The following is a 26766-nucleotide window of genomic DNA, read 5'->3' on the forward strand; positions in this document are numbered from 1 at the left end:
AAAAGCGTTGCCTTCTGGGTAAGTCATAGAGGACAAGCTGGGCCCAGTCCGCAGGCGCGTTACGCCGCATAGCGAACAGAGGAAGGCCGCTTGCGCAGGCGCAGTTCTGACGACTGCCGTTCAGCACCTGCGTAAGCACCTCTCGACCAGGGTGAGGCCAATGGAGTAGGCGGGGCATTTTGCGTGCTACATTCTAAGAAGTATTGGTTGTGATGTGACGGGAAGAACACAGGTCAGGAATTAGGAGACCGAGGCTTAAAGCTGGGTTATGTTACTTGCTGTTAATAGCTATGAGAGCGTGGACAGTATTAATTCAGCTCTTTGTGCCAGGCAGGAAGCTAAATGTTTTAAGGGCATCGTCTTACTTTCTATTGAAGGACTGATGGATGTGCCATCCCAAAAATATATGGAATTGGTACATTGATTATTTCGAGTTGAAAATATTGGAGAAATTGTAGTTTCAGAAAGGGTTTAATGACCCATCTCTTCCTGCATGCAGCAAGCCATAAAGCTTCCTCCAGTATTCCTCTGGAGTACCCGTCCCTTACCAGAGGGAGAAAATAGCACCTATCGCTAGAGACTGGAAACTGGGGGCTGCTTTGGACCTGAATATACTTTCCGAAGTAACCCTTATCTTCCACTAAGTTTACACCGCAACACACACTCTTTTCTCCTAATGACTCCACAAGAAATTTACTGCCCCTAGCCAGATCCCCTTTCTTCTGATTTGTAGTTCGTGTAAAAAGTATAAAGGCATCTTACATTGGCCACTTCACTCTCTTGTGCGGATCCCCATGTACATGTAAAACTAGTAAAATTAGTATGCTTTTCTCTTGTTAATCTGCCATGTGTCAATTTGGTTCCTAGATCCAACCAAAGAGCCCACGTAAGAGCAAAGGGGAGGGAGGGTTGGAGGTGATCTCTCACTCCCTTACACTATCATTTAATTCTAAAAGTACTGTAATTACCTCATTGTAGAGAGGAGAAGGCTGAGGCTCAGAAAGGTTGAATAACTTGTCCAAGAGCACATGACTAGAAGAGTCCAGGTTCTTCTTCCAGAATCTGAAAATCCAGATGCAAATTTGGGGCTCCTTAATTCTAGGGTCATATGCTACACTACTACACTACTAATCCAGGAAAGACACCAAGCCTTTCAGGCCTTGGGTTTCTCCAGCTGAAGATCTATATCTAGCTATTTTAGTGGAAGGTTAGCTCAGAAAAGGTTTTGGGGTTTTTTTTTTCACCTCTCTTTTTTGTTGTTCAGCCTCTGTCACCCAGGCTGAATGGCACAATCTCGGCTTACTGCAACCTCTGCCTCCTGGGTTCAGACGACTCGTGCCTCAGCCTCCTGAGTAGCTGGGACTACAGGTGTACACACCACCATGCCCGCTAATTTTTGTATTTTTAGTAGAGACGGGGTTTCACCGTGTTGGCCAGGATGGTATCAAACTCTTGACCTCAAGTGATCCACCCACGTCAGCCTCCCTGTAGATTACAGGCATGAGCCATCATGCCCAGCAGAAAAGGTTTTTAAAGATTAAATCTAAGATGTATTGCAGAATTTGCACACAATTTTAAGACAAAAGAGAAGTATATAGATTTCCTCACTTTTAAGGTCTCAGCCCCAACATGCAAAGTCTTAGGCATAAACATCTAGAGACAGAAAACAATTGGGGGGAGCTAGCATGACTAATAGTTACTGGTGAACTTCTACCATTACTCAGTGATATCTTTTTTTCCCCTCAGTTTTAAGCTCAGAGCTGGGACAATATAGAGTAGAACCTTGTCTCATCCTAAGTTCAAAAGGTTAGATTTAATGATCTTAGTCACATTCCAGTTCTACAATTCTATTGATTTTCCTTTTTCTTCTATCTCCATGCTGTCACAATTTCTTCTATTAGTCAGTCCTGTATGCAGCACTAAAGCTGATGAATGATCTCTTCTATCTTACACTAGCCAAAGTGAAGTCTGAAAGATGTGAAAAAATGCAATACATTTGTACATTGGCACATTGCCCTGCAGAGGGTAGGTACTCAATAAACTCTCCTCCCTTCCACCCTTTAAGTTTTAGCTTGCTGGTTACAGGTGAAGGTGGCAAGAAAAGACATATCAAAAGATCTGAAACCCAAAATGGTCACAAAATCCAGCTCCTAAGGAATTAAGCTAGAGAGACTGAATGTTTGCTGGTAGTGATTGTTGATTGAAAAACTATTTTTGGTTTTCTTTCCTCCCAGCACAGGATTAGGGATTGCCTCTCTGCCCTATTAAAGTTAGGCATGGCCATGTGATACTTTGGCCAAGAAAAATGTGATAACTTTTTAAGAGCAATTATTCACATTCCTTTCCTTTTCCATAAACTGGCAACACTCCAGAAATGATGGAGACAGGATACATCAACCTGTATCACTGAAGACGATGTGGAGCAGAGCCTTTGTGGTCCTAAGAGACATGTATAAGATAAAAACTTTTGTGGTTTTTCAATCATTTGAGGTTTTAGGATTGTTCATTGTATCAGCACAACTTGCCTATTCTGACTGCTAAGGTTGTTCAGTGGGTTATTCAAAAAGGCAAAATGCGGTTGTGAGCCATAGAAAGAGAGGACAGGATGGTTCCATGGTGTCCCCAGCTTATTTTTTATTGTTTCCTGTTTATTGATCTCCGCCACTGGAGAACTCCATGAAAGCACATATCTATGCCACACTCACCACTGTATTCTAGGAACTCAAATGTCGGTTGCATGAATAAAATATGTAACAGGAAGGCCACTATACCTGGCCCTGACCAATTACAAATTTAGTTTTTCATGAGGTTTTTTAAAGGGCATCCAGCACACCACAGAACCCTGTGCACAACAAACTACCCCCAAAGTTAGCGACTTAAAACACTTTCTCCCAATTCTGAATTCTGCTGGGTTGTTCTGCTTAGTGTAGTGTCTACTAAGGCTGGGACATCCCAGATAATTTCTTCATGCATGTCTGGTGCTCAGTTGGCATGGCTGAAAAAGCTGGGGTTGGCCAGACATCTTTCTGTCCACCTAGTTTCTCCAGCAGAGTAACTAGACCTCTCTACACAGTAGCTTATGGTGCCAAGAGCAAATGTTCCAAGAGGGCAAGCCCTGATGTGCAAATTCTTAAGCCTCTGCTTGACAAATGTCCCCTGGGCCAAATCACATCAGCCCAGAGTCAGTGCGGGAGAGGACTAACTACACAAGAGTGCAAATACCAGGTGTGGTTCATGGGGGCCACTAGTGTTAACAGTCTACCCAATCTGGTGATCATAAGGCAGACAACTGAAGTCATGATGCTTCGTTTTACAAATAAAAAAGCAAAGACTCAGAAATGAAATCACTTGCCCAGGATAACACATGTTGTAAATGGAAAACAAATCTTTGTTTACTGGTAATAAGTCAAAGGCTAGTTAAGCCTTTCACTATATCTCATTGCCCCTAATCTTTAAACTCCACTTTCCTTTTCCTAATTCTTAGCCAACTGTGAATATCTGTGTTCAAGAAGTTAACAATGTAGATAATCCAAAATGAAGTGTGTTTTGTAGCATTATCTGAGCAGTAGATATTAGATGACTAATGTAGTATGCTCTGGAAACTCGTAACAGTTCAAAGGAAATACAGCCATTTTATAATGAAACCACTTTAAAATCCTCCACTGTTTTCATCTTCACTAGAATGACAAAGCACCAACTTAAAGTAAACCACCTCTCTCCCCTTCTCTGAGCTTGCTGTATTTCCTAAGAAGGAAGGAAAAGGTCAAACAAGAATTAAATCACTAGGAACTTGATGAAAGACCTACCACAGTATATGTACCCAAATTTACAGTATCAGATGGTTTCCAATATCAGTTGAGACCCGAGGCATTTAAAAATATATTCATTTATTCATATATGTATTCACTTTACAATACTGCATTTTAACATACATAAAAATCTAAAGCGTTTTTAAGAATTTTTCAAAGTCTTGTACTGATGCTTTGGCAATCTCTTCACAAAATATTTCATCAGGAATAGATACTAGTTTGTCCAAAGAGATGTAGTTAGGTTTTACTGGATCATACTGTGCTCTTCCTAAATAGGTAAGAAACAAGTGTCTTTCTTTGACCTTAAACAGCCTTGCATTAAATACCTAGAAAAGAAAAAAAGTTTTTAAAAAACACTGCACACTGGAGGATGAAATATTAAAAAGTTTACTTGGCAAAAATTTTAATAGGTTAACCAATACAAAGTACTGATCATGTGTTCAGTAAGTAGAGTAAATACCAGAGGATTTAAATCCTATATTTTCTGTGAAGAAACTAGAAAAAGGGATTCAAAATCAACATACAAAACAATAATTAAATAATTAAGGGCTATACTGTGGGCAAAGAAGATTGAGTGCTCCAGAGACAGAGGAGAATGTGTTAAAAAAGCAAATCTTCGGCCGGGCGTGGTGGCTCACGCCCGTAGTGAGGCTGAGGCGGGCGGATCATCTGAGGTCAGGAGTTCAAGACAAGCTTGGCCAACATGGCAAAACCCTGTCTCTACTAAAAATACAAAAATTAGCTGGGCGTGGTGGCACATGCCTGTAATCCCAGCTACTTGGGAGGCTGAGGCAGGAGAGTTGGTTGAACCCAGGAGACGGAGGTTGCAGTGAGCCGAGATCGCGCCACTGCACTCCAGCCTGGGCAATAGAGTAAGACTCCATCTCAAAAAAAAAAAAAAAAAAAAAAAAAAGGCAAATCCTCAAGCCTCACCCCAAAACTACTTAATCAGCAACTTTGAGAGAACCCAGAAATCTGTCTTAACAAGCCCTCTATATGATTCTGATATCTACCAAGTTTGAGAACCAATGTTAGAGATTAAGAGGTTATTATAAAAAAATTTATAAGATTTCATAATCTGTAACACCTCTCTCTCCCTTTTTTAAATTCGCACTCCTCCCCTTAACTAGAATCAAAATGAAATGAATCTGACCTCTGGGAGAGCAACTAGGGAAAGTATGTCTTACCTGCCTCAAAGTAAAACTCCTAAAAACTAGAGTGAGCGGCAGCAACTTTAGAAAGGAGTCAGAAGCAGGCAAGGCTCTACAGCCAGCTACACAAAGGAGAGAGAAATGGGAGATCTGGCCAGACTTGAGCTACAGCCCTGAAGCCTGAGAGATCTGTGAGGTTCCCTGGCGAGGCTCAGAGGAAGCCCTTTCAATATTATGCCTGCCTCGAGCTCTCCTCTTGGCTGTTACAGATACAATGTGAACACGGGATGTGACACATAACCCCTAGGCCTCTTTCCCTATATTCAAGTGGAAACAGTAACAGATCAGTTGGAAAGGACACTATGAAAAGCAATTGTTGAAAACCAAAGTACTATGAGAAGAGTGACTAAAAAAAGTACAGGGTGCTACCTCAACATGGGTTTGGCTTGCTTTTGGAACAGAACATCTCCCTTTTCAGTCTCTGCTATTCTGCCCTTGTTCTGATAACTAAATTCCCATGATCACAATATTATGGATAATGAAGATGTAAGAGGTTTCAGATAGATTTTTTTTTAGAAGTATGACTCCTATGCAGTGATTCTTGGCTTAAAAAACTATCACCCGGCCGGGCGCAGTGGCTCACACCTGTAATCCCAGCACTTTGGGAAGCCAAGGTGGGCGGATCACGAAGTCAAGAGTTTGAGACCATCCTGGCCAACATGGTGAAACCTCATCTCTACTAAAAATACAAAAATTAGCTGGGCATGGTGGCAGGCGCCTGTAGTCCCAGCTACTCGGGAGGCTGAGGCAGGAGAATCACTTGAACCTGGGAGGCGGAGGTTGCACTGAGCCGAGATCACGCCACTGCACTCCAGCCTGGCGACAGAGCCAGACTCCGTCTCAAAAAAAACAAAAAAACAAAAAACAACAATCACCCAACAACAGACAAAACCACAAATGGTTCTGGTGCTCCTAAACTATTACTAATTTCCTAAATATAATATAATTTCAAAGCATTTATTTAGCTTATGAGCAGATATTATGTTTACTTCTCCAGTGGTCCAAAGTTACTCCATCATTAGAGAGTTGTGTACTCTTTCAAGTCCAAAAGCTACTGCTCAGATTGTGGTGTTTCTCCCTTCTTTTTTTATGGGTGTGGTGGTACGGGGGGAGGGTTGTTGGCCACCAGGGGCTACTTTGCCATTGGCACAAAAATTTCATCCTATTAATGACATATTAAATTCTTCGGAGTTAAAAAAAGTGCCCCTAGCCTGAGAATTATTGGTCCTCTCTAATCCTAAGATGGACTTTGGCTTTGCCTTCACAGAAAGTCACAGAGGAAGGGGAGAGCCAAGGTTTTGGGGGATCCTGAATATAACCTCTTTCCTTAGCCTAGTGATTTCTTCACATTCATTACCCTACAACTGCTTTTGTTATCCTTTACTTTCCACGATCTCTTCTTTGAAATGACTAAATTAACCACAGTTATTAAGTTATACTTCTTTCCCCATTTTTAATTAATCGTAAGTCAGATCTGCCAACCAGGAATATTATCTGCATGAGAAAATTAGTTCTACGCCACTGAGATTTAAACACCAGCCAAAAATTTAAAGTCTATATTAGCCCGTTCACAGCCTTACTGTCCGTTAATGTATTTTTTCATTAATAAGCTTTTTATTTTTCTGGGGTTTTTCCCCAATAATTCCACCTAGACTATAGGAATCTGAGAATCGCAATTTGGAAGCCACAATTCTACAACAGAGCTTCTCAGAGGCAAGGGTTTGGGGTGCCTAAAATCTGTGTTTTTAAGTGATTTTGATGCATCTGGTAGCTTATAATTTCTTCTATTTGGAAAGCTCCTCTCCATCTTTTAAACACCACTCACTCTTCTACAGACAATTCAAATGTACTTCTAGCAGATCCTAGTAAAGGGCTTGGGTTTTTAAACTGGACTGTTGGAGTTCTAATCGTGGTTCTGCCCCAGCCTTGTTACTTGGGTAACCTTGGACAGGTTACTTAAATCTCTTTAAGCTTAAGTTCTTTATGTGTAAAATAGGGGTAATAATAGCATCTACCTCATATGGTTGTTGTGAGAATTAACTGTGTTAATACAAATAAAGCAATAAAGATAGAGCTGGCACACAGTAAGTACTCAATTGCTGTTATTACTTCTATAATTCTCCTACCGCTTCTAAATCACACTGTAGGAGCTCTGGTTAGGACTCTTTACCATCATATAAAGCAATTCTATTTTTAAACCTCTCTTCCACACTCGATTATAAGTTCCACAAGAACAGAGACCATGTCTGCTTGACTTTTGTATCCTCAGTGCCCAATTTGTAGCACTGATGGATGCTCAGTGATATACTAGAAAAATGAATTACCCACCAACCCAGGGAAAAACAAATTGTCATTGGTTTTTCGTTGAAGATTATTTCACAATTACTCCATGAGCCAAATTCACAAAACTGTAGGCTTCTAACACTTCTCTAATGAGTATATTTACGTTTGGTAAAATAGGAAAATCCTATATTAGAGGCCCATTCCTAGTGAAGTATAATAGGCAAATAAATATAGCTGTAAGTGAAGGAACTGGACCTAATGCAATCTAGTTCTGAGAGTTGTATTAAGGTCATATTTCTTTTACCCATCTTTTTTCAAAAACAGGAACACATGTGTTCTAGCAAATGGAGTAGAGGGATCACTTAAATAAAAATTCAGTTTGTCATTCATCCAATAAATACTGAGTAGCTATTTGCATAGGAAATAGGAAAAAAGGATTACTTTGATAAAATCCAATCATTCATTTGTTCAACAAATATTAATTGTGTGCCTACTTAGTGCCAGGTGTAGTTCCAGGCACTGAGGATTTGGCAGTATATAAATCAGACAAAGTTTCTGCTTTTAAAGAGTCAATATTCAAGATTAATATTCTTGTGAACAGCAGATAATATCATTCACTAGGTAAAGAATATGAAAGCTTGATTAGCTTAGAAAATATAATTACGGCTTTGGCATGATGGCAGACTGGATCACTTTTATATTGGGATGGGGATCATTACAATATGGCTTATTGATTCATGAATTTAAATAAACTGTGAATAAAAAGTACACGTAGCAGTGAAAGGACCTTTAACGGAAGTGATCTATTCCAAAGTTAAGTGGAGAAAAACATGAGAGAGACTACATTAGATTTGTTGGCCTGATTCCAACAATCAGAACTAGGACTAGGTAGAAACTCTAGGGAAAGAGACTAATCACTGATTTCTCCTCAGGAGATGGACATTTGCGCCCTGCAAGTTGTAAACTCTTCCCAGTGTACAGAACTATGCAGCTGGAGAGCAGCTCTGAATGAAGCGCAAGGGCAGCGCTTACAGAGAGAGCTGTGAGTGGCATTACCTGTGGGAACTTGACAATGATGTGGTGGGGAATGCTCATCACATTGTGCACAAAATCAAACGTCTCGGTAAGTTTCATTTTATTTGCAGTTAACATCTTTGGGATTCTGGTGATCATATGTTGAATTTCGTTATGTTTAAAACCAAGTTCAAGACGATAAACCTAAAAGAAAGTAAATTTGCTATGAGTCATAAGTAGAAATAGTTATTTTGGTACCATGGCAAGGCTGCGCTGATTCTTTTTTTTTTTTTGAGATGGAACTCGCTATGTTGCCCAGGATGGAGTGCAGTGGCATGATCTCCTGCCTCAATCTCCCAAGTAACTGGAACTACAGAGGAATGCCACCACACCTGACTAATTTTGTATTTTTAGTACAGCCAGGGTTTCACCATGTTGGCCAGGCTGATCTTGAACTCCTGACCTCAAGTGATCCACCCACCTTGGCCTCTCGAAGTGCTTACAGGTGTGAGCCACTGTGCCTGGCCATGATTTTTTTTTTTGAGACAGAGTCTCGCTTTGTCATACAGGCTGGAGTGCAGTGGCATGATCTCAGCTTACTGCAACCTCTGTTTCTTGGATTCAAGTGATTCTCCTGCCTCAGCCTTCTAAGTAGCTGGGATTACAGGTGCCCACCACCATGCCTGGCTAATTTTTGTATTTTTAGTAGAGATGAGGTTTCACCATGTTGGCCAGGCTAGTCTCAAACTCCTGACCTCAAGTGATCTGCCCACCTCGGCCTCCCACGCCAGGGTTACAGGCGTGAGCCACCACGCCTGACCATGATTCTTTTAAACTTAAAATAACATTTTAAAATTTGGAGACAACTATGCCAGTGCCTTCAAGGAATTACAGCTTCTGGCTCCTGGGGTCACTGGAATTTCAAACCCCTCTGCTGAGAAAGAGCTACATAGTGATGGTCATGAAGATCACCAAAGGGGCAACCATAATTACGAGAGAGAATGAGTGACATAGGAGGTCTGCAGGTCAGAGGCATGGGCCCAACACCAAACAGATCCTTCAGCAGCAGGATCTTCAGAATGCTTTTTGAGCTTTTGCTCCCAAGTACACCCACATATGTGTTGTCTGAAAAACGACATGTCAACATTCCAAGCAGAGATGAGGAACTAAACAACCAAACATGGGCCAGGTCCTCTACTTGCTTTCATAGTGTCCTGTGTGTCCCCACCAAGTAACTGCCCCCATCACTCTGGATTTGATCCCCCACTAGATTGTAAGCTCCTTGGGAGGAGGAGCTGTCTCCTCAGCACGGCGCTTGGGCAGGAGCTCAATAAAGATTTCTTCAATGACTGAACTGTTCACCTCAGAAAACAGCCCTTATATAATATTTCAAATACTACTACAGCTTTATATACTAACTAGTCAGCTGCTCTTGGCTTCATCTTATTCTCTTGGAGGAAGGACAGTAAAGAGTGTCTGGTACATTCTGTGATAGAATGAGAGTTGGCAATTGGGACAGGTGTAAAGGAGAACAATGTGCTGGCTACTACTCTTTTCACAGAAGTCTTTTGGATCCAGCCTCCAAAACTCCCTGAGACATACACAGACTGTCATGCTGGCCAACAGGAGTACTTTCGTAGACTGGTAACACTGCCTAGGTAACAAAGGCGTCAGACTCCCACACTGGGCAACAGAAGCAGTTTCAGGGTACCACTTATATCCCTATCTAATGCTTTAGAATTGTGGGTATCAATGTCTGCAAGGTGATTTACTCATGTTAATACCTGGTCAATGTGAAAATATTAACTGAAACAAACTGCTTGCTAGACATTTGTTAAAGATAATTTCCTATTTCTCTTTTTAGAAATAACTTTATTAAAGTCTAGTTTTCTTTTAGATGACAATAGCAAAATCTGTTCTCTTCAGAGGATTTTAACACTTAAAGAAACGGATTTCTCAAAAGCCTAAAGTTGTCCTACCTTCATATTTTCTTTTACGGGTTCCAGACTTCCAGTTAGCAGCCTTGGGAGACGAACTATCAGATCTCTAGTCTGTGGTTGCAAACAAAACAATCTAGTATTACTATATGTGCATCTTTAACTAGATTGGAAAATTAAGGTATTATTAAGATACAAAGTTAAAACTTAAAATATGACCCAATCAGAAAAATGATAGGAACCCCAGGAATATATAAGATTAGTACTGTTTGGAAAAAAAGAAATAAAAAACTGAAGGAACCAGTTTGATTAAGTATTATAAAATGATGGAGCTCTATGTTTAAACTAGCAGGATAATTCATTTTTGTACAAAAAATACCAGGAATTTATATGATTCACATGGGCCAGGCATCTGTTAGGAACATGAGATCTGTCAGCTACTAAAATGTACCTGACATGGAAATAAACAAATTCTCTCTTTTTCTTTACCTTCTTCACACTAAGTTCAAGTTCTTTCTGAAAAAATCCCAATCTGTTATCCAGTCTTTCCACTGAAAAGTTCAGCAAAAATGGTGCTTTTCTGACCATCTGTGCAACATCTGCTTTACTGAAATTTTTTGAATGCAGATAAGCCACCCTAGAGAAACATAAATACATACGTGTGTGATAAACATTTACATTCTTTTTTTTTTGAGGCGGAGTCTCATGCTGCTTCCCAAAGTAACAGCTATTTTTAAAAAGGCTCCCACACCCTAAATTACGAACTAAATAAAAGCATTCTGTAACAATGGCAAAAACATGTTTAAAACAAAACAAGCATTCACCCAACTCTAGATGGTTTCCATTTATACTTAAAAACAGAAAATAATTCTGAAATCCACTAATAGGTATTAGTTGCGGTTTTTGCCATTACTTTCAATAGCAAAAACATGATTACTTTTGCACCAACCTTTAGATTCTCTTTTCAATTAATCTGGTTTATTATCTGGTAAGAAAGAATGAAATAGCTTCTGCTTAAGATTTTTTTTTTTTTTTGGATAAGAACAGAAAAACACAAATTAAGAAAATAACATAAATTAAGAAAATTAAGGAAATAATGGTTATAACTGAGAGAGGCATTTTTTAGGTTAGTATATTTACTGAGCCCCTTCCCTCCCCTCTTCTATTCTTTTCTTTTCAGGAAGAGTCTCGCTCTGTTGCCCAGGCTAGAGTGCAGTGGCATGATCTGGGCTCAATGCAACCTCCGCCTCCCAGGTTCAAGTGACTCTCCTGCCTCAGCCTCCCAAACAGCTAGGATTACAGGCAGTCACCACTAGACCCAGCTAATTTTTGTATTTTTAGTAGAGACGGGGTTTCACCATGTTGACCAGGCTAGTCTCGAACTCCTGACTTCAAGTGATCCGCCCACCTCGGCCTCCCAAAGTGCTGGGATTACACTTGAGTGACCATGCTGGCCTGAGTATGTATTTTTATAAATGATTTTTACTAGTCTTTTCAATATGTATTTTGTTAACTGAGAGATTTTCCTTCTAAGTTTTTGAAGATCAAACTATGTAAGTTAGTAAAATATAGAAAGTTTGGCTATAAAATAACATTTTTAAAAAATCTAAAACATAGTAAAAGATAGTTTTACTAAATGTCTAAAATATATCAGGATATTATTTTGTTTAATTCTAACCAGTAAAACAAAAAAACTTGTGAGCCAAGTAAATTTTCCACATTACATCTGAGGAAACATGGATTCAGGGAAGTTAAATAACTTGTCTGAGATCATCACCTAATTACTGACAAAACTAAGATGTGAACTCAGGCATGCCTACATCTAAAGCCTATGGTATTTTTATACTATATACCAAAACTTATATTACTTTATAATCACATGACTATTACTCCTTTAAAAATAGTTAAAATATTTATAAATTTAAGTATATAAAAATTTTAAATGCATGGCAAAACAAAACAACAACAAAAAACACCCCACTATAAATGAAGTCAAAAGACAAGTGACAATCTAGGAAAAATATCTGCAACATGTCTCAGAGACAGAACTAATTTTCTTCATATATAAAAGAACGTTTACCAAACAAGAAAAAAGCCTGATTAAAAAATAGCAAAGGATATATTACAGAAAAGGAAATGTAAACAGAAATTCAACATATGAAAAGATGCTCCAAATAACATTCCATGTTTCAACATCTGATGCTCCAAACCAACCAATAAAGTATTCTTTTTATCTATACAATCAACTGAAAGCAAAGTGTGATAGCACTGTATCTGTGCGGATAACAGAGAAGCTGGTACTTCTGTACATTGTTGGGGAGAGTATAAACTGGAAAACAACCCCTATGAAGGATAATTTGGCAATATCTATTGAAGTTACAGATGAACATACCCTTTGACCTAGCATTTCCACTTCTAGAAATACGTCCTACAGAGAGACACCAATATGTGTGATTTTTCAGAAGTATCTACAAGGTAAGTCACTACAGCCTTGTCCTAACAGTGGACTGGAAACATACTCCATGCTTATCAATAGGTACTAGCGAGATCCGCAGCATGGACTGTACTAGAGTTAAAAAGAATAGGCAGCACCAGGAAAAAATAATCTCCAAGATACAGTGAAGGTAAGATAGTGGGATACAGAATAGTATGTATAAATGCTACCAATTGTTATGTATTTGTATTCATGTGTGTATACACAGATATATGCATCCTAGAAGGTTGAACAAAAAATCCTGATAACAGTAGCTGTGTCAATAGGTGGGTCTTGAAAGGCCAAGGGACAAAGTAGGAGAAAAGGAGGTATTGTTTTTTTGGCAGCAAGGTTCAGCATTTGATTAAAAAATTATCAAAGCTATTGTCTACATTGTAATGATTTTTCCAATAAAAAATCAAGATATAAGGCCCACCCAACCAAAAAAAGAGTATTTAAATAATTAAAATGCCGATTATTCATTTGAAAATTCTACAAGGATTTTTAAAATATAACTTTTTATTTAAAAAATAAGTACATGAAATCAGTGCTGTTATAGAAATAAGACTGCTGCATATATCAGAACCAGAAACAAAGTTCATGTAAATAAAGGTTCTCATACCTGTGCCTATTCAGTATTTTTTACTGTATACTCTTTTGAATACATGTGGCTGCATTACCTATTAAAAAATTCTAAGTAATTTTAAAAAATGTTTTACAGCTTAATTTGATAGCCAGCCAGGTTTAGGAATCAATGGACTATGCTACCTATGTGAGAATATTCCTCAGTTGTTAGGAGCATGTATGGCTTGAGCAAGTAACTTAAGCTATTAAGCTTAAGTTTCCTTCAAAGAATTAAATGTAGAGACAGTATGTAGTAGTCAGAACCCTGGAGTCTGATTAACTGGGGTTGAAACCACTTACGCTGCTACTTATACTAATGGTGTATAATCTTGGGCAAATTATTTAACCTCTCTGCGACTCCCATGTACAAAAGTGCTATTAACAATAATGGTGCAGCCTGTGAAATGATCCCTACCCTCCTGGTATTCACGCTTTCTTGGAATAAATCTTGAGCAAAAAGGGCAAGCTGGTTTTTGACTGCAGAGGGAATTAGTGTTCCTGACAGCCAGGAAGACTAAAGCTGGATATGTCAGATGGATTTCTTAGAATCATTCTCTCTCCCCTCTGTACTATGATAGCCTATCTATATTACACCAGACTATCACTCTCATGAAGGGAAAGACTGTCTTTGATGTCTAAAGTTTAGGCCAGTGTCTCGCATATAGAAGGGCTCAAATGTTCAATTTAATAAATGCGGTTTTTGTTTCGTTTTTTTTCCTAATTCCGAGAAAAGACATTAGACTATGATGGTTTAAGGAATCGCAAAGCTCTCTGAAATGTAGTGAGAATCAACATCAGTGTGGAGAACAGTCTGGAGGGTCATGACTAGAGGCAGACCAATTAGGAGACCATTGCAGTAATCTTGGTGTGATATTATGGGGAACTGAGGCCAAATAGTCAAAGCAAAGATTCAGAGAGATGTCATGACTGATTTGAGCTATAAGAAGAGAAGAACTGATGGGCTTTCATGATTTATTAGATGTAGATGATAAAAGAAGAGAAGACAAGTTAATACCAATATTTCTGAGTTGGGCAAAAGGGTATTCAGTGAAGTTGGGAATACAGACTGGGTTGAGCGACAGACGGGGGCGATGATGAATTCAAAATGTTAACTTAGGGACAGGGGTTTTGCCTTGTTCTCTGTGGTATTCCCAATGCCTAGGAGGATTCTTACCTCACAGATCAATATCTCACTGTATTTATTTTCACAAATTCAATAATTCTTTGAATGTTAAATGAAGTACAGATATGTTTATAAAAGTGCTCCTTAAGAAGAAAACAAGGAACAACCAAAATAGCCAACTTATGGAAATGATTAAGCAAATTATACAGTAATTTGCCAAGACAATCTCAAATGTCTAACAACAAAAATTGGCCAGACAAAAACTACAAAAGATCATATCTTTAAGTGCACTCTCAGATAAGTTAGCTATTTGTTGATGGATTTTTTTATTTTTAGAAAAAAACTTATTCCAGTTTCTAAAGAGAAAGAGTTAATTACTGACTCAGTAATAAGTTGAAAACATAAAAATAATAATGGGGCCGGGCAGGGTGGCTCATGCCTGTAAAATCCCAGCACTTTGGAGGCCAAGATGGGCAGATCACTTGAGGTCAGGAGTTCGAGACCAGCCTGACCAACGTAGCGAAACCCCATCTCTACTAAAAATACAAAAATTAGCCGGGCATGATGGCCACCTGTAGTCACCTAGCTACTTGGGAGTCTGAGGCAGGAGAATCACTTGAACTCGGGAGGCGGAGGTTACAGTGAGCCGAAATTTTGCCACTCAACTCCAGGCTGGACAACAGGGCGAGACTCCATCTCGAATAATAATAATAATAATAATAGGTACTTGAATAAAAGAACTGTTGTAAATACTTAATTTAGATCAAAGAAGGTCTATAACAAAAAATAACATTCATGTTCATTATCTCAGTAGACCCTTGTGCAGCAGAGACTTAAAGAATAACTTCCACATATATTTCCTTCATAACCATTTCTTAGGTTATATGAGAATCCTTTTAAAAAAGTCCTACCTGATCTTCAGATTTTCAAGGTCTTCAGAGAAAATTGCATGATTTTTTGTCAGGAATGCTCCCAGTTGGTTATCCTCTATACCCACATCTTTAAGAAACAGAAGCATTTGCTTAATGTCTTTTTCAAAATCCAGTCTCAGAAGGAGGTTTGCTGCTTCTGGATGTTTTTCTATCTTGGACAAATCCACGCCTATAATAAATTATAAATACTGTTTAAAGATGACTTCTTAGTTCACCCATTAAACTCATATACATAAACACAATAAATTACTGATGGAGATCAATACCTATCCAAAGGAGCACTGAGAGAGATCAACAGAAACTTATAAATATTTTTAAACTAAGTTGGTTGCAGAAACAACATAGTATTTATTTTAAAAATCAAGTACAGAGGAAAATAGAGCATTTAGTGCTACATTTCCCCCCAAAACAAATTCACTAAGTCATATTGGTGTAGGGTCATCATCTTTGTCTAAGGTTTCTTGAATATTGTTTCAGAATGTTTGTCAGTCCCTAATGAACCCCATAGTAACTGGTAATTCTGCAGGGTAACAAACAATATGAATAAAATGTTACTTTCTTTGAAGATTTTATTATTTTCTTAGTTATAAGCATTATTTTAAAAATATGTTTATGATTCCCATCATAGGGGGAATAAAAATGACCCTGTGCCTTACTCATTGTTGTAATCTCTAGGTCTTTAGCATGGAGACAAGTCCCTTGAAGAAACTCAAGAAATGTCTGAGTGAGAACAAGTGAACACATAGCCCTTCAAGTATACAACAAAGCAGAAAGTAAACAACCTTAAACCTCCACATTTAAAACTTCTTAATGGCATCACACAATCAAAAAAATAAATCATCATATTCATTATAACTCCAAATATTATTAGAACCAAATATAATTATAAATCCAACTTTCTTGATATTAAACAGGTATTGATATAAGATGCCCATGAACAGTAAAATGGATTAAATACACATAGACACAATGATATGGTTAGGCTGTGTCCCCACCCAAATCTCATCTTGAATTCCCATGTGTCGTGGGAGGGCCCCGGTGGGAGGTAACTGAATCATGGGGAGAAGTCTTTGCTGTGCTGTTGTGTGATACTGAATAAGTCTCACGAGATCTGATGGTTTTAAAAAGGGGGGTTTCCGGGTACAAGCTCCCCTCTCTTGGCTGCTGCCACGTGAGACGTGCCTTTCACTTTCCGCCATAATTGTGAGGCCTCCCCAGCCACATGGAACTGTAAGTCCATTAAACCTCTTCCTTTTGTAAATTGCCCAGTCTCGGGTATGTCTTCATCAGCAGTGTGAAAACAGACTAATACACACACTCAATGAAGATGAGAAACAGATCCAGAATAAACTAAAAAATGTTATACAACAATAATGCATTTTAAATCAAATAGACTATTTGTTAAAATATATGGGACCATTAGCTATACTTTTGAAAAAAAAATTCTTTTTATATCTTATACAGAAATCAATTCTAGATAAAGAATCTAAACATATATTAACTCTACTAGAAAAAAAAATTAAGTTTAACTACAGAATAGTATAAAACTTATGTGTAGAAAAAGGTCTGGAAAACTATTCCACATTTTGGTTAATAGTGGTTACCTTTGAGAAGTGGAACTGGGAACGAAGAGAGGGTAAGAGGTCCTTCTCTTATAATATCTGCACTTTTGACAACCGGATGTAATTCTTTTGTAATTTAAAAATAATATTAGTAGAAAAATAAATCCAATTATTAGATGGACAAATAAATAAGATAAAAACCAGTTCCAAAAATCTGTGATAAATGGGGGAGCGGATGCTTTAAAAATAACATAAAGGGTTCAGACTTCACATTTAACTAAATATTACAGCTGACATGAACTGAAGTGCCTTGCTCAGCATGAGCTGTCACACCCTGACTGTGCTCGAACAGAAATCCTGAAAAGCTGCTTTTTAACAGCAGTAGGAGAGCAGAATCTCATCAGGAATGCACACTGCTCTCAATGCAAATAACTTGGGCTCACTTCATTTCATTAACTTGAAAAAATATTCCCTGAATACCCACTATGGACCAGGCACTTTTTTAGGCACTGGGGTTATAAAAAAAGAATAGTACACGATTCTAACCTCTAGGTGACCAGTCTAGTTGGGCTTTACCTCATCAGTTCAGTAATTACGAATATTACCATTTTATTCAGTTATGGTTACACATATTTAGTACATCAGTCAGGGTCTAGCAGCCTATACAATGTGCCCTGGAAAGTACAAATGACAAGGACTTTAATGAAGGGACTCTATACAGCGGTGTGAGCAGCCTTAAGAGAACAAACAAGAGCCTTCTCAACACTAAAGAGGCAAGGAGGCAAAATGTTACCAGGGTGCAGAGGGACTAGAGGCTATTAAGGAAGGGCTGCTCAAGAGTGCTGTTGTCATGGAGTGAGGCAGGTACAGGACCCAAAGAAGGGAAGGAACAGGGGAAAAATATCTCCACCTGGCCCTTCTACCTTCTGTCCTGTAGGTGCCTCCCACTGGCTGAAGCTGCCAAGAAGCCAGCTGGCATAGGAGCCCTGGTGCATAGGGGTTGGCCTCCTGGGACACAGATCAGGCAGAAAACAGGTCTCAGAAGCAAACAGAGAAAAAACTAGGACTTGGGTACTCAAAAATACTGTCTGACAGAGCAAATAAGGCTCCCCTAAGTTACTATGATTTAAGTTACTTCTAAGACATGCTGTTGAAGTATCAGCATACAGGTAAAGGAATGGCTGAAACATATTCCAAACCTGTAAGTATACTGTAAATTATTTAAAGATAAGGACTAGACCAGGCACGGTGGCTCATGCCTGTTATCCCAGCACTTTGGAAAGCTGAGGTGGGAGGAAAGCTTGAGCCCAAGAGTTTGAGACCAGCCTGGGCAACACAGTGAGACCCCCATCTACAAAAAAAAAAAAAAAAAATTAGCCCAGATGGCATGTGCCTATAGTCTCAGCTACTTGGGGGGCTGAGGTGGGAGGATCACTTGAGCCCAGGAGGTCAAGGCTGCAATGAGCCAAGACTGTGTCACTGCACTCCAGCCTGGGCGACAGAGCAAGACCCTGTGTCAAAAAAAAAGATAAGACAGGGACTGTGTCTTAGGTTTATCTTGTATCATCCATAGCACCTGCCATAAGACAGGGAAAGCTGTTTCGAAAGGAAAGGTGACTGTCTCCTCACAGCAGACGTCATCCTTTTCCTGCCTCTGAATGTACACTTTTTAACTTAAATGTTTATGGGATACAACATGATGTTTTGACATCTGTATACATAGTGGAATATTAAATCAAGCTAATTAACATATTCATTACCTTACATACTCATTTTTTTTTTTTTTTGTGATGAGAACACTTAAAATCTACCCTCTTAACAATTTTCAAGTATACATTATTATTAACTACCATCATCATGCTGGACAATAGATCTCCAAAACTTATGCCACCTGTCTAATTGAAACTTTGTACCCTTTGCCCAACAACTCCCCATTCCTCCCCACCCCTACTCCCCAGCTTCCTCTGCTCCTGTGAGTTCAACTTTTTTAGCTTTCATATATAAGTGAGATCACATAGCATTAGTCATTCTGTGCTTATTTCACTTAGCATAGCATCCTCCAGGTTCATCCATGTTGTTGCAAATAACAGGATCTCCTTTTTCAAGGCTGACTAGTACTCCAATGTATACATATACCACATTTTAACCATTTATCCACTGATGGACACTTAGGCTGATTCACAGAACATTTTATTTGCATCTCTCATGTGGGACTTATCACTTTGCCCTTCATCCTTGCATTCCAGTTATTCTTATATATTTAGATGTTTGTGAGGACTTGAAGCTTCTTGAGAACAAAGGCCATTCTAAACATACGGGTAACATTTGGGTAACTGGGCACAGAGAGATGAGTATACAATTATAATAGAGTGTCATTAGTGCTAGGATCCAAGTAAGCAAATGAGAGCCTGAAGAGGGTCACTCTATCTGCAGGGTCAAGAAGACACTTTAGAAGTTACTTGGACTTCAGTGATATTCTCCAGTTGTTGGAGTTGGCTAAACAAAGGAGGGAAGTGGCAAGCCATGAAGCTGAACAAGTAAGCAGAAGCCAAATCAGGAAAAGCTTTGATGCCATGGGAAGGTTTTGAAGGATTTTAAATAGGTCACTGACTTAGATCTGCATTTCAGAAAGAGCACTAACACTGGAAAGATATCAGAGCCAATACTGCTGAGGAGAAGACTATCAAGATAGGAGGCTCCTGCAGCCACTCAGTGACAAATGAGGACCTAAACAAGGTAGTGACTGTAGGATGAGAGAAGTGGATGGATTTGAAAGAAATAGAGAGGGTAGAATCCATAGGATAAGCTGTTAAATTAGATATAAAGAGGGAGGGGACAAAAGCAATAAGAATCAAGGATAGGACGAGTGCAGTGGCTCATGCCTATAATCTCAGCACTTTGGGAGGCCGAGGCGGGCAGATCGCTTGAGGCCAAGAGTTCAAGATCAGCCTGGCCAACAGGGTGAAACCTCGTCTCTACTAAAAATACAAAAAATAGCCAGGCATGGTGGCACACACCTGTAATCCCAGCTACTAGGGAGGCTGAGGCGGGAGAATCGCTTGAACCTGGGAGGCAGGTTGCAGTGAGCTGAGATGGCACCACTGCACTCCAGCCTGGGAGACAGAGTGAGACTCCGTCTGAAAAAAAAAAAAAAAAAAAATCAAGGATGACCCCCAAAGTTTCTAACAGAGCAAAGGTTCCTCTTTTTCCTCTCCTGTTAAAAATCACCTCCCAAAAATATGGGAAATGAGAAACAAAAAATAAGATGCTTCTTTGAGGAAACGAGATTATATCCCCACATATCTGAAAACATCTGAAAACGGATGAAAACATGGCAACAGCCTTATCAGAGAGGAGAAAGACGACATTGAAATGCCTGCAAATGAGCATCTGGCAAGTGGTAAGTGATCAGTACCACAAAAAACTCAAGTCTCCAAAATTGGAGTCCCTAGAAATCTGAGAAATTAGAGGTGAGGTACAGACTAAAAACTGGGGGATTGGGTATGGAGAAATCTGACCTCCCCCAGATCCAGTTCCTCTCAATGCACCAGGAGAAAGGAGATTCATTATCTGGGAAAATCAAGTATGAGAAGTACCAAACCCAGAGAAATGAGGAAAGCAAAAGTTTGTAATAAAATGCTAGACTAAAAATAAGATGACTAAATGAAAGTTTGGAGGGAGATCCCCTGGCTCCCTTAAGCTATCCAGATCCAAGTGCAACCTAATGGTCAACAAGCGAAGGCAGCTATAGAGTAGGCCTAGAAACCATTCAAATCAGGAGGACAGTGGCTTCAGGAAGGAGGTCGGGTAGTGGGACAAGCAGGGAACAATCCACTCTGGAGAAATGAAATACATCATCTGATAGAGTTACCTGGGAAAAACTGTCCTGAGAGGCTATTGGAAGGTATGGAAAAGTTTAACCCCAGAAACAAACAAACAAATAAAACAATTCATCAAATGAAGAACAAGGCAACTATTAATGCTGGAAAAATGAAAAGTTGTACAGGAAGGTAAATAATGATAGCATACTTCTTGTTAGGGCAGATAGCAATATTTATAGTCATAATTTAACTACTGACTAATGATTTATCTAAAATTGTAATTTATATTAGGAGAATTGAAAAGAATACAGGAAAAGTACATGTGTACATACGAGAGATCAAATGGTGTCTAAAACTGATGAACCAAACAACAGCACTATAAACAATTATTTTAAAATGAGGAGTTTGAACACAAACAGAAAGAATGATACAAGTTAAGTAGATGCATCTGGGGAATAGGATGCAAGATCAGCAAGGATGAGGCAGGGAATACAGTTTCTCACTAGAAGCCTTTTTATACTATTTGACTTTTGCTTATGTTTCTATACTACTTAGTATAGATTAAATTGTTAATTTAAAAAAGTAAAAAAAGTAATGAAGACTACATGCAAAAAGTACTTGTAGTTTAGTCAAACTTACCTAGAAGAACCAACTTCTGCAGAGTCTCAGAATGATCCACATAGTCTTGAAGTGTGAATGAAGCTGGTGGCAATGGAGGGTCTGCAATAATCTGAATAGCCTCTTCCTCCGAAATTGGCTGCATTGGAGACAATGGAGGCAATTCATCCAGCTCTTTGAAAGAGAGAAACAAATTAGTGCTCTAATATGCACACTTAAAACTATTTCTACAAAGGCCAGCTCTTCCCTTGTTTGCTTCTTTCAGTGGTTAAATCTTGGGATCATTTTAGAATTAAACATCCAAGCCCCCAATTTTTCACCTTTTAAGAGGTAAGGTTACAACTATTTAGACAGACTAACTACTGTTCCTCCGAGATTAGAAATTTGTTGGTAAATTTCAAAGCACACAATGCCTTTCCTTCACTTAATCAGTAGCTGAGAATGCTAAAAATCACCTAACTTTCAAGTGAATTTTGAAACAGAGATTGAGTTTACCATAGCCTGTTAACTTGGCCAAAAGTACACATATGCCAACAGTCTGAATTGCATGGATTAAAGTAATCATATCCTGAAAGTCTTTGTTTTGACCCAATGCCCTCCCTTCCAAGTTACCCTCAAATACATCTTCAAGAGGGCTTCTATGATTGTGTCTACAACCTATAGTCCTCTCTACAGGAGATGTGACTCTCTAGTACAGCCCTGATTCTGAAGTTGTTTTTGTTTTTTTAAAATCAAACGCAGCATGGAAGACACTTAGAACTACACATTGCCTTAAGCTAAGGAATCAGGTCTGTGATCTTTTGTTCTGTTTTTTGCCTCTAATCATTAACTATCCTTTCTCATCATTTATAGCCAGCATCTCCTCCCTGCCCTCTCCCCAGCTCTTTCCTTCATATTCTACTTAACCTTATATTATTTCATTACCAGCTAAATATTCCTAGAATAGGACCCATAGGAAGGAGAGGACTGACTAAAAAGCAACATGAGGGAACTTTGTGGAGTGATATAACTGTTTTATTTGTTGATTGCAGTAGTTGTTACTAAATGCGTATGTCAAAATTCATAGAACTATATATCCCACAAGATGAATTTTACTTGATATAATTATACCCTAATAAAACTAATTACCACTAGAAGAATTTTGTTTTAAGAATCTAAACAATAAAGTATTTAGAAAGCAAATGTTTTATATGTGTAGCTATAAAATAATCTTACATGTTAGCCGACGAACTTTTTTTCTTACCAGTAAAATAAAGGCATGATAGAAGTTCATCAATAGAACTGGTATTATTCTTTTTCTTTCTTGGCACAAAATATTACCTGAAATGGGCTAGCAGAAGGTAAACAGGTAGCTTGTTCAAATGGCCAAAGTAGGTAAAGGGAGACTTTTCTGAAAGTTCAGAATTACCTTCTAGAAACAGCTCAGAATCAAAGCTGGATATATTTTGTGTCTTCTGTGACTGTTCATTCATGGAAGGAAGAAGACTGCTTTGGGCAGAATTATTCTCTTGACTACTTGAGCTAGTAGACTGGGAACTATTCCATAAGGAGGAAGTCCTGTAAGTCTTAAATCCCCACTGGAGAAAGCAATTGTCAGAGGATATCTGAGGCTGAGCAGAAAAGCCATGTAACAATGTTCTTGCTGGTCTAGTAAAACGTTTTGTGAGTTGTGCAGCATTAATGAGGCTCCTCAACTTAACTGAGTTAAACCATCTGGGTATCTGTTGGGCTGACAAAGCCATTTTTCTTAGTCTACAAAGGAAAGATACAACTGTCAAAAGAAGAGAAATTTAATTTACTTAAATGTTTAAAACAGTATTCAAACAACAAAAAGATAAACTGGAAATTATTTTTTTCTAACTGAAAGGTGTTTAAATATATATTTAGTCTAAAGTAGTGAGATGTTTCTTATGTACAGGAAAAGCCAACAACAAGGCAATCTCAGTTACAAACCAACAGACAGGAACTTCTGAGTGGAAAAATAAAGATATACTTTACAATTTAAAAACAAAATGCAACAACACTGGTGTAAGAAAAATGCTTAAAACAAAAATCTGCAAATGTTCAAGTGACAGCAGACCTCACTAATCTGTTAATTTAATCATTTAAAGAGAATAAGCTGATGCAATTAAGTGTTCTTGAAATTTGGTGTGAAGGATGTTTCCGCAGCAGATTGCTGATCAAAGTAACACTGAATTATTCAAATGTATTTTATGTATATAAATTTGTCCCAAAATGAAAAAACAGAAATCTACTGTGTCCTAAATGAATCATCAAAATATTATCATTGATACATAGAACAGTGAAAGCAGTTTCTTGCTTCATTCTCAGGGCTGAACACTGTTGATTACTTCACAGATAAAGCTGTTCTTCCAAAGGGAATTGAACAAAACCAGTTCTATCAAGTTTTGTTTCACTGTAGGAAAGGAGAAAAAAGCCTTCAAAAAGAAAAGGTCAAAACTAGTAAACAAAACCAAGTGACAGAAATAAATAAGCAACCAGAAATTAATACCTGTATATTTTGACTGAAAAAGTAGTTTTCAAAAATATTTTTATCAGGAAAGGCTAATGCTATGTTAAACTCCAGGAATATGAAGGGATTTTATATTTAGCCAGCTAATTAGAAAGGTAAATTTGATGCATATAATCTTACATTAAATAACATTATCCATATAAAACACAGGATGGAGTCAGGATATAAGAAATGCTCAATAAATGTTAGCCATTATTATTGATTACACAAGCAAATACAAAAATTCTGCTGAATTAACTGCTGCCTACAGCTTTATACTTTGTTTTTCTACATAGTGGAATTCAGCTTGTTTTATGGTCTAAATTAGACCGAGTACTTGAGGGTCTAATCTTCTCTTGGAGATCTGTAGTTTTGGGAAGTTTGCTGAAAGAGATTTTACAAAAGTGAAAGTTTTCTTTCATTCTGCAATTACTTATTATTATTATTATTATTTTTTTGAGACGGAGTTTCGCCCTTGTTGCCCAGGCTGGAGTACAACCGCACCATCTTGGCTCACTGCAACCTCTGCCTCCCAGGTTCAAGTGATTCTCCTGCCTCAGCCTCTCGAGTAGGTGGGATTACCCACGCCCGCTACTATGCCCGGCTAATTTTTTGTGTTTTTAGTAGAGACGGGGTTTCACCATGTTGGCCAGACTGGCCTCGAACTCCTGACCTCAGGTGATCCACCCACCTCGGCTTCCCAAAGTGCTGGATTGAAGGCGTGAGCCACTGCGCTCGGCCCATTCTGCGATGATTTTAGAAAAGAAGTAAGTATTCACAATACACTGCTGGGATAGGTGGTTTCTGTTAGATTTTGGTGGGAAATGGGCCTCCAAATGTGCCAAGTTTTCCCTCAAACCTACAACATTCATTCTCTGCACGGTAGTCATAAGGGCACTAAATTGAAAGTCAGAAGACCTCGGTTGTGCTACCTTGACAAGGCTGTTTCTGGCAGCAGTCTAACAAAAGCAGCAGTCTAGCCCATGATGCGGGGGTGGGGGTGGGGTCAATAACCATTCTTCAAATAATGCTTTTTTAAAAGGCTAGGGGTACAATAAGATGATTCTTAAGACCCCTATCAGCTCTAACATTTTTTGACGTCTAAACACTTCATCCTACTTCAAACTCCTGAAATCCCAAATTCATCCTGAAGTCTTTCCACACTCAATACCACTTAAACATCAGGAAGACTCACTTTCAAGTTTCACCCCGTCATTAAAAGATCTTTGTGCATACAACTAATGTTTATCCTTGCATTTTTATTTACAAGTGCACTATCTTCTCCACATCCTTTCATTGCTGCCTACACATCTTAACAATTGATTAACTGTTCATTCACGAGAGCAGAGCTGGGTCTCATCCCTGGATCCACCCTTCCGGGGACTATTCTCCACTTTCCCAGAGCCTTGTACTGCTCTAATGTTTGCGGAATGGAAATAAATCAATGGCAAGTACAGTTAACTCACTTGCTTACACAGTATGTAAAAGCGGGTAGGGGATGTGCAGATGTGTATAAAAGCCCTGTGAGGTGGTAACCAGAAGTCTTCTAATAAGGTCTTTTAATCAGGAAAATTACAGAAAACCCTTAAAGAAACTCTGAAGTCTCTTAACAATTCATATATACTGTTCTCAATGAGTGCCTAGTGCTTCACTAGAAAAAGGCACTGAAATAGAGTTCAAGATTTCTACCTACGAAATGCTATAAATGAAATCAGGAGAGAAAGGGAGGTTATGGGGGTAGCTTCCTAATAAAGGGCCTCTCAATACTTCCTAGGCCATTTTAGCCCATTTCAGTTCCCCAGACTTGCGCAGGAAGGCAGAGCGCCTCCTGAGGCTTCTCACACTGCGCTAATTAGCCAGCATGGTTGAGTTTTCACTACATCAGCCAGGGAAAAACACAAAACAAAACCACCCTCGACTGGGCCGCGAAAACCTAAAGGCCCTTGAGGCCCTGGGGCGCGGTCTGGACGCGGGTGCGCCGGAACCTGCACCCCCGCCAGGAGCGCGATCCTCGCGCTGGGGCAGCTCCTGCTTTACCTGTGGCGAGGCCTGCGCCCCGTGGCGGGTGACCCCGGGACCGACCAACTCGCTGGGCCGCACGCCCCGTACCGCTGCGCCGCGCGCCGGCTCCTCAGCCCGCCCTACCCAGCGCAGCCGCGCTCCCCGGCTCACGTGGGCTGCGCCCGGAGTGGGCGAGACCATGTGCCAGGCTACGCGGGGAGACAGCGGGCTACGTGCGCTGAAAAGAGCCAGCCAGGGGCCGCAGCTACCCTTCTCCGGATCGCCACTCCCCTGAAGTCCTGTGGACTTGGAGTCTGACGATTCCTCCAGTGCGCAGCGATGCCTCAGCCGGGATGACAGCGTGGGGACGGCCGGCGGCGTCCCCTGCCCCAGGCCGCGGTGGCAGCGCCGCGACCCCGCCCTCTCGCGCCTGTCCTTCTCTCCGCTCCCAGCCTTTGCTGGGCGCCAGACCCGGCTTCGCCGTCCGGCTATTAGCCCACTGTAGCTAGTCACCCCCGGGGTCCCGGCCTCAGCGGGCTGGGGCCGCCGCCACCGCGGCAGGACGGGGAGGCGGGCCATGGCGTCCTGCGTGGGGAGCCGGACCCTAAGCAAGGATGATGTGAACTACAAAATGCATTTCCGGATGATCAACGAGCAGCAAGTGGAGGACATCACCATTGACTTTTTCTACCGGCCGCATACCATCACCCTGCTCAGCTTCACCATCGTCAGCCTCATGTACTTCGCCTTTACCAGGTGGGGCGGCCCGGCCGAGCGGGGGGCGCGTCCAAGGGCTAGGGAAGAGGCGGGAGGGGGGCCCGGCGTGGCTCTGGGTGAGGAAGCGGG

At 39.8% G+C, this 26766-nt stretch overlaps 2 protein-coding genes and 1 long non-coding RNA gene across 7 annotated transcripts in view; 2 read left to right on the forward strand and 1 right to left on the reverse strand.

The window, feature by feature from the left end:
- Window positions 1-96: 96 nt before the first annotated feature.
- Window positions 97-16817, forward strand: LOC129047489 (uncharacterized). 3 transcript variants are annotated; one of them, XR_008509202.2, is made up of 4 exons: window positions 97-232; window positions 1957-2025; window positions 8236-8426; window positions 16082-16817. It is a non-coding gene; the product is annotated as an uncharacterized LOC129047489 (long non-coding RNA). The 3 variants fall into 3 exon arrangements; XR_008509203.2 differs by having other exon boundaries at window positions 98-2025; XR_008509201.2 differs by lacking the exon at window positions 1957-2025 and having other exon boundaries at window positions 99-232.
- On the reverse strand, window positions 3871-26114 carry MTERF3 (mitochondrial transcription termination factor 3). 3 transcript variants are annotated; one of them, XM_002819299.6, is made up of 8 exons: window positions 25957-26114; window positions 22816-23159; window positions 21429-21581; window positions 15386-15575; window positions 10744-10891; window positions 10297-10368; window positions 8360-8521; window positions 3871-4135 (listed from the first exon to the last, which is right to left on the reverse strand). In XM_002819299.6, exons 2-8 carry the CDS (start codon window positions 23147-23149, stop codon window positions 3941-3943), a joined length of 1254 nt encoding a protein of 417 aa, XP_002819345.3. In that variant the 5' UTR covers window positions 23150-23159; window positions 25957-26114; the 3' UTR covers window positions 3871-3940. The 3 variants fall into 3 exon arrangements, with proteins under 3 accessions (XP_002819345.3, XP_009242245.3, XP_054374671.2); XM_009243970.3 differs by having other exon boundaries at window positions 22816-23178; window positions 25957-26083; XM_054518696.2 differs by lacking the exons at window positions 22816-23159; window positions 25957-26114 and adding an exon at window positions 22651-22806.
- The window catches only part of PTDSS1 (phosphatidylserine synthase 1), a 73019-nt gene continuing 72340 nt past the window's right edge, over window positions 26088-26766 (forward strand). The window contains exon 1 of the mRNA XM_002819300.5: window positions 26088-26676. Coding sequence (XP_002819346.2) covers window positions 26498-26676 — 179 coding nt within the window. The 5' untranslated portion in view covers window positions 26088-26497. The remainder of the gene's footprint in view (window positions 26677-26766) is intronic.

This window comes from Pongo abelii, chromosome 7, assembly GCF_028885655.2.
Source record: "Pongo abelii isolate AG06213 chromosome 7, NHGRI_mPonAbe1-v2.0_pri, whole genome shotgun sequence".
NCBI classification, from domain to species: Eukaryota; Metazoa; Chordata; class Mammalia; order Primates; family Hominidae; genus Pongo; species Pongo abelii.

Excerpts from the sequence above, each read along its gene's own strand:
- MTERF3 (XM_002819299.6), bottom strand. The coding sequence starts at position 23,149 with ATGGCTTTGTCAGCCCAACAGATACCCAGATGGTTTAACTCAGTTAAG. Across the intron at positions 15,576-21,428 it reads GCAGAAGTTGGTTCTTCTAG|GCGTGGATTTGTCCAAGATA; the intron begins GTAAGTTTGACT and ends AATTTATTATAG. Across the intron at positions 10,892-15,385 it reads CTTGAAAATCTGAAGATCAG|GGTGGCTTATCTGCATTCAA; the intron begins GTAGGACTTTTT and ends ATGTTTCTCTAG.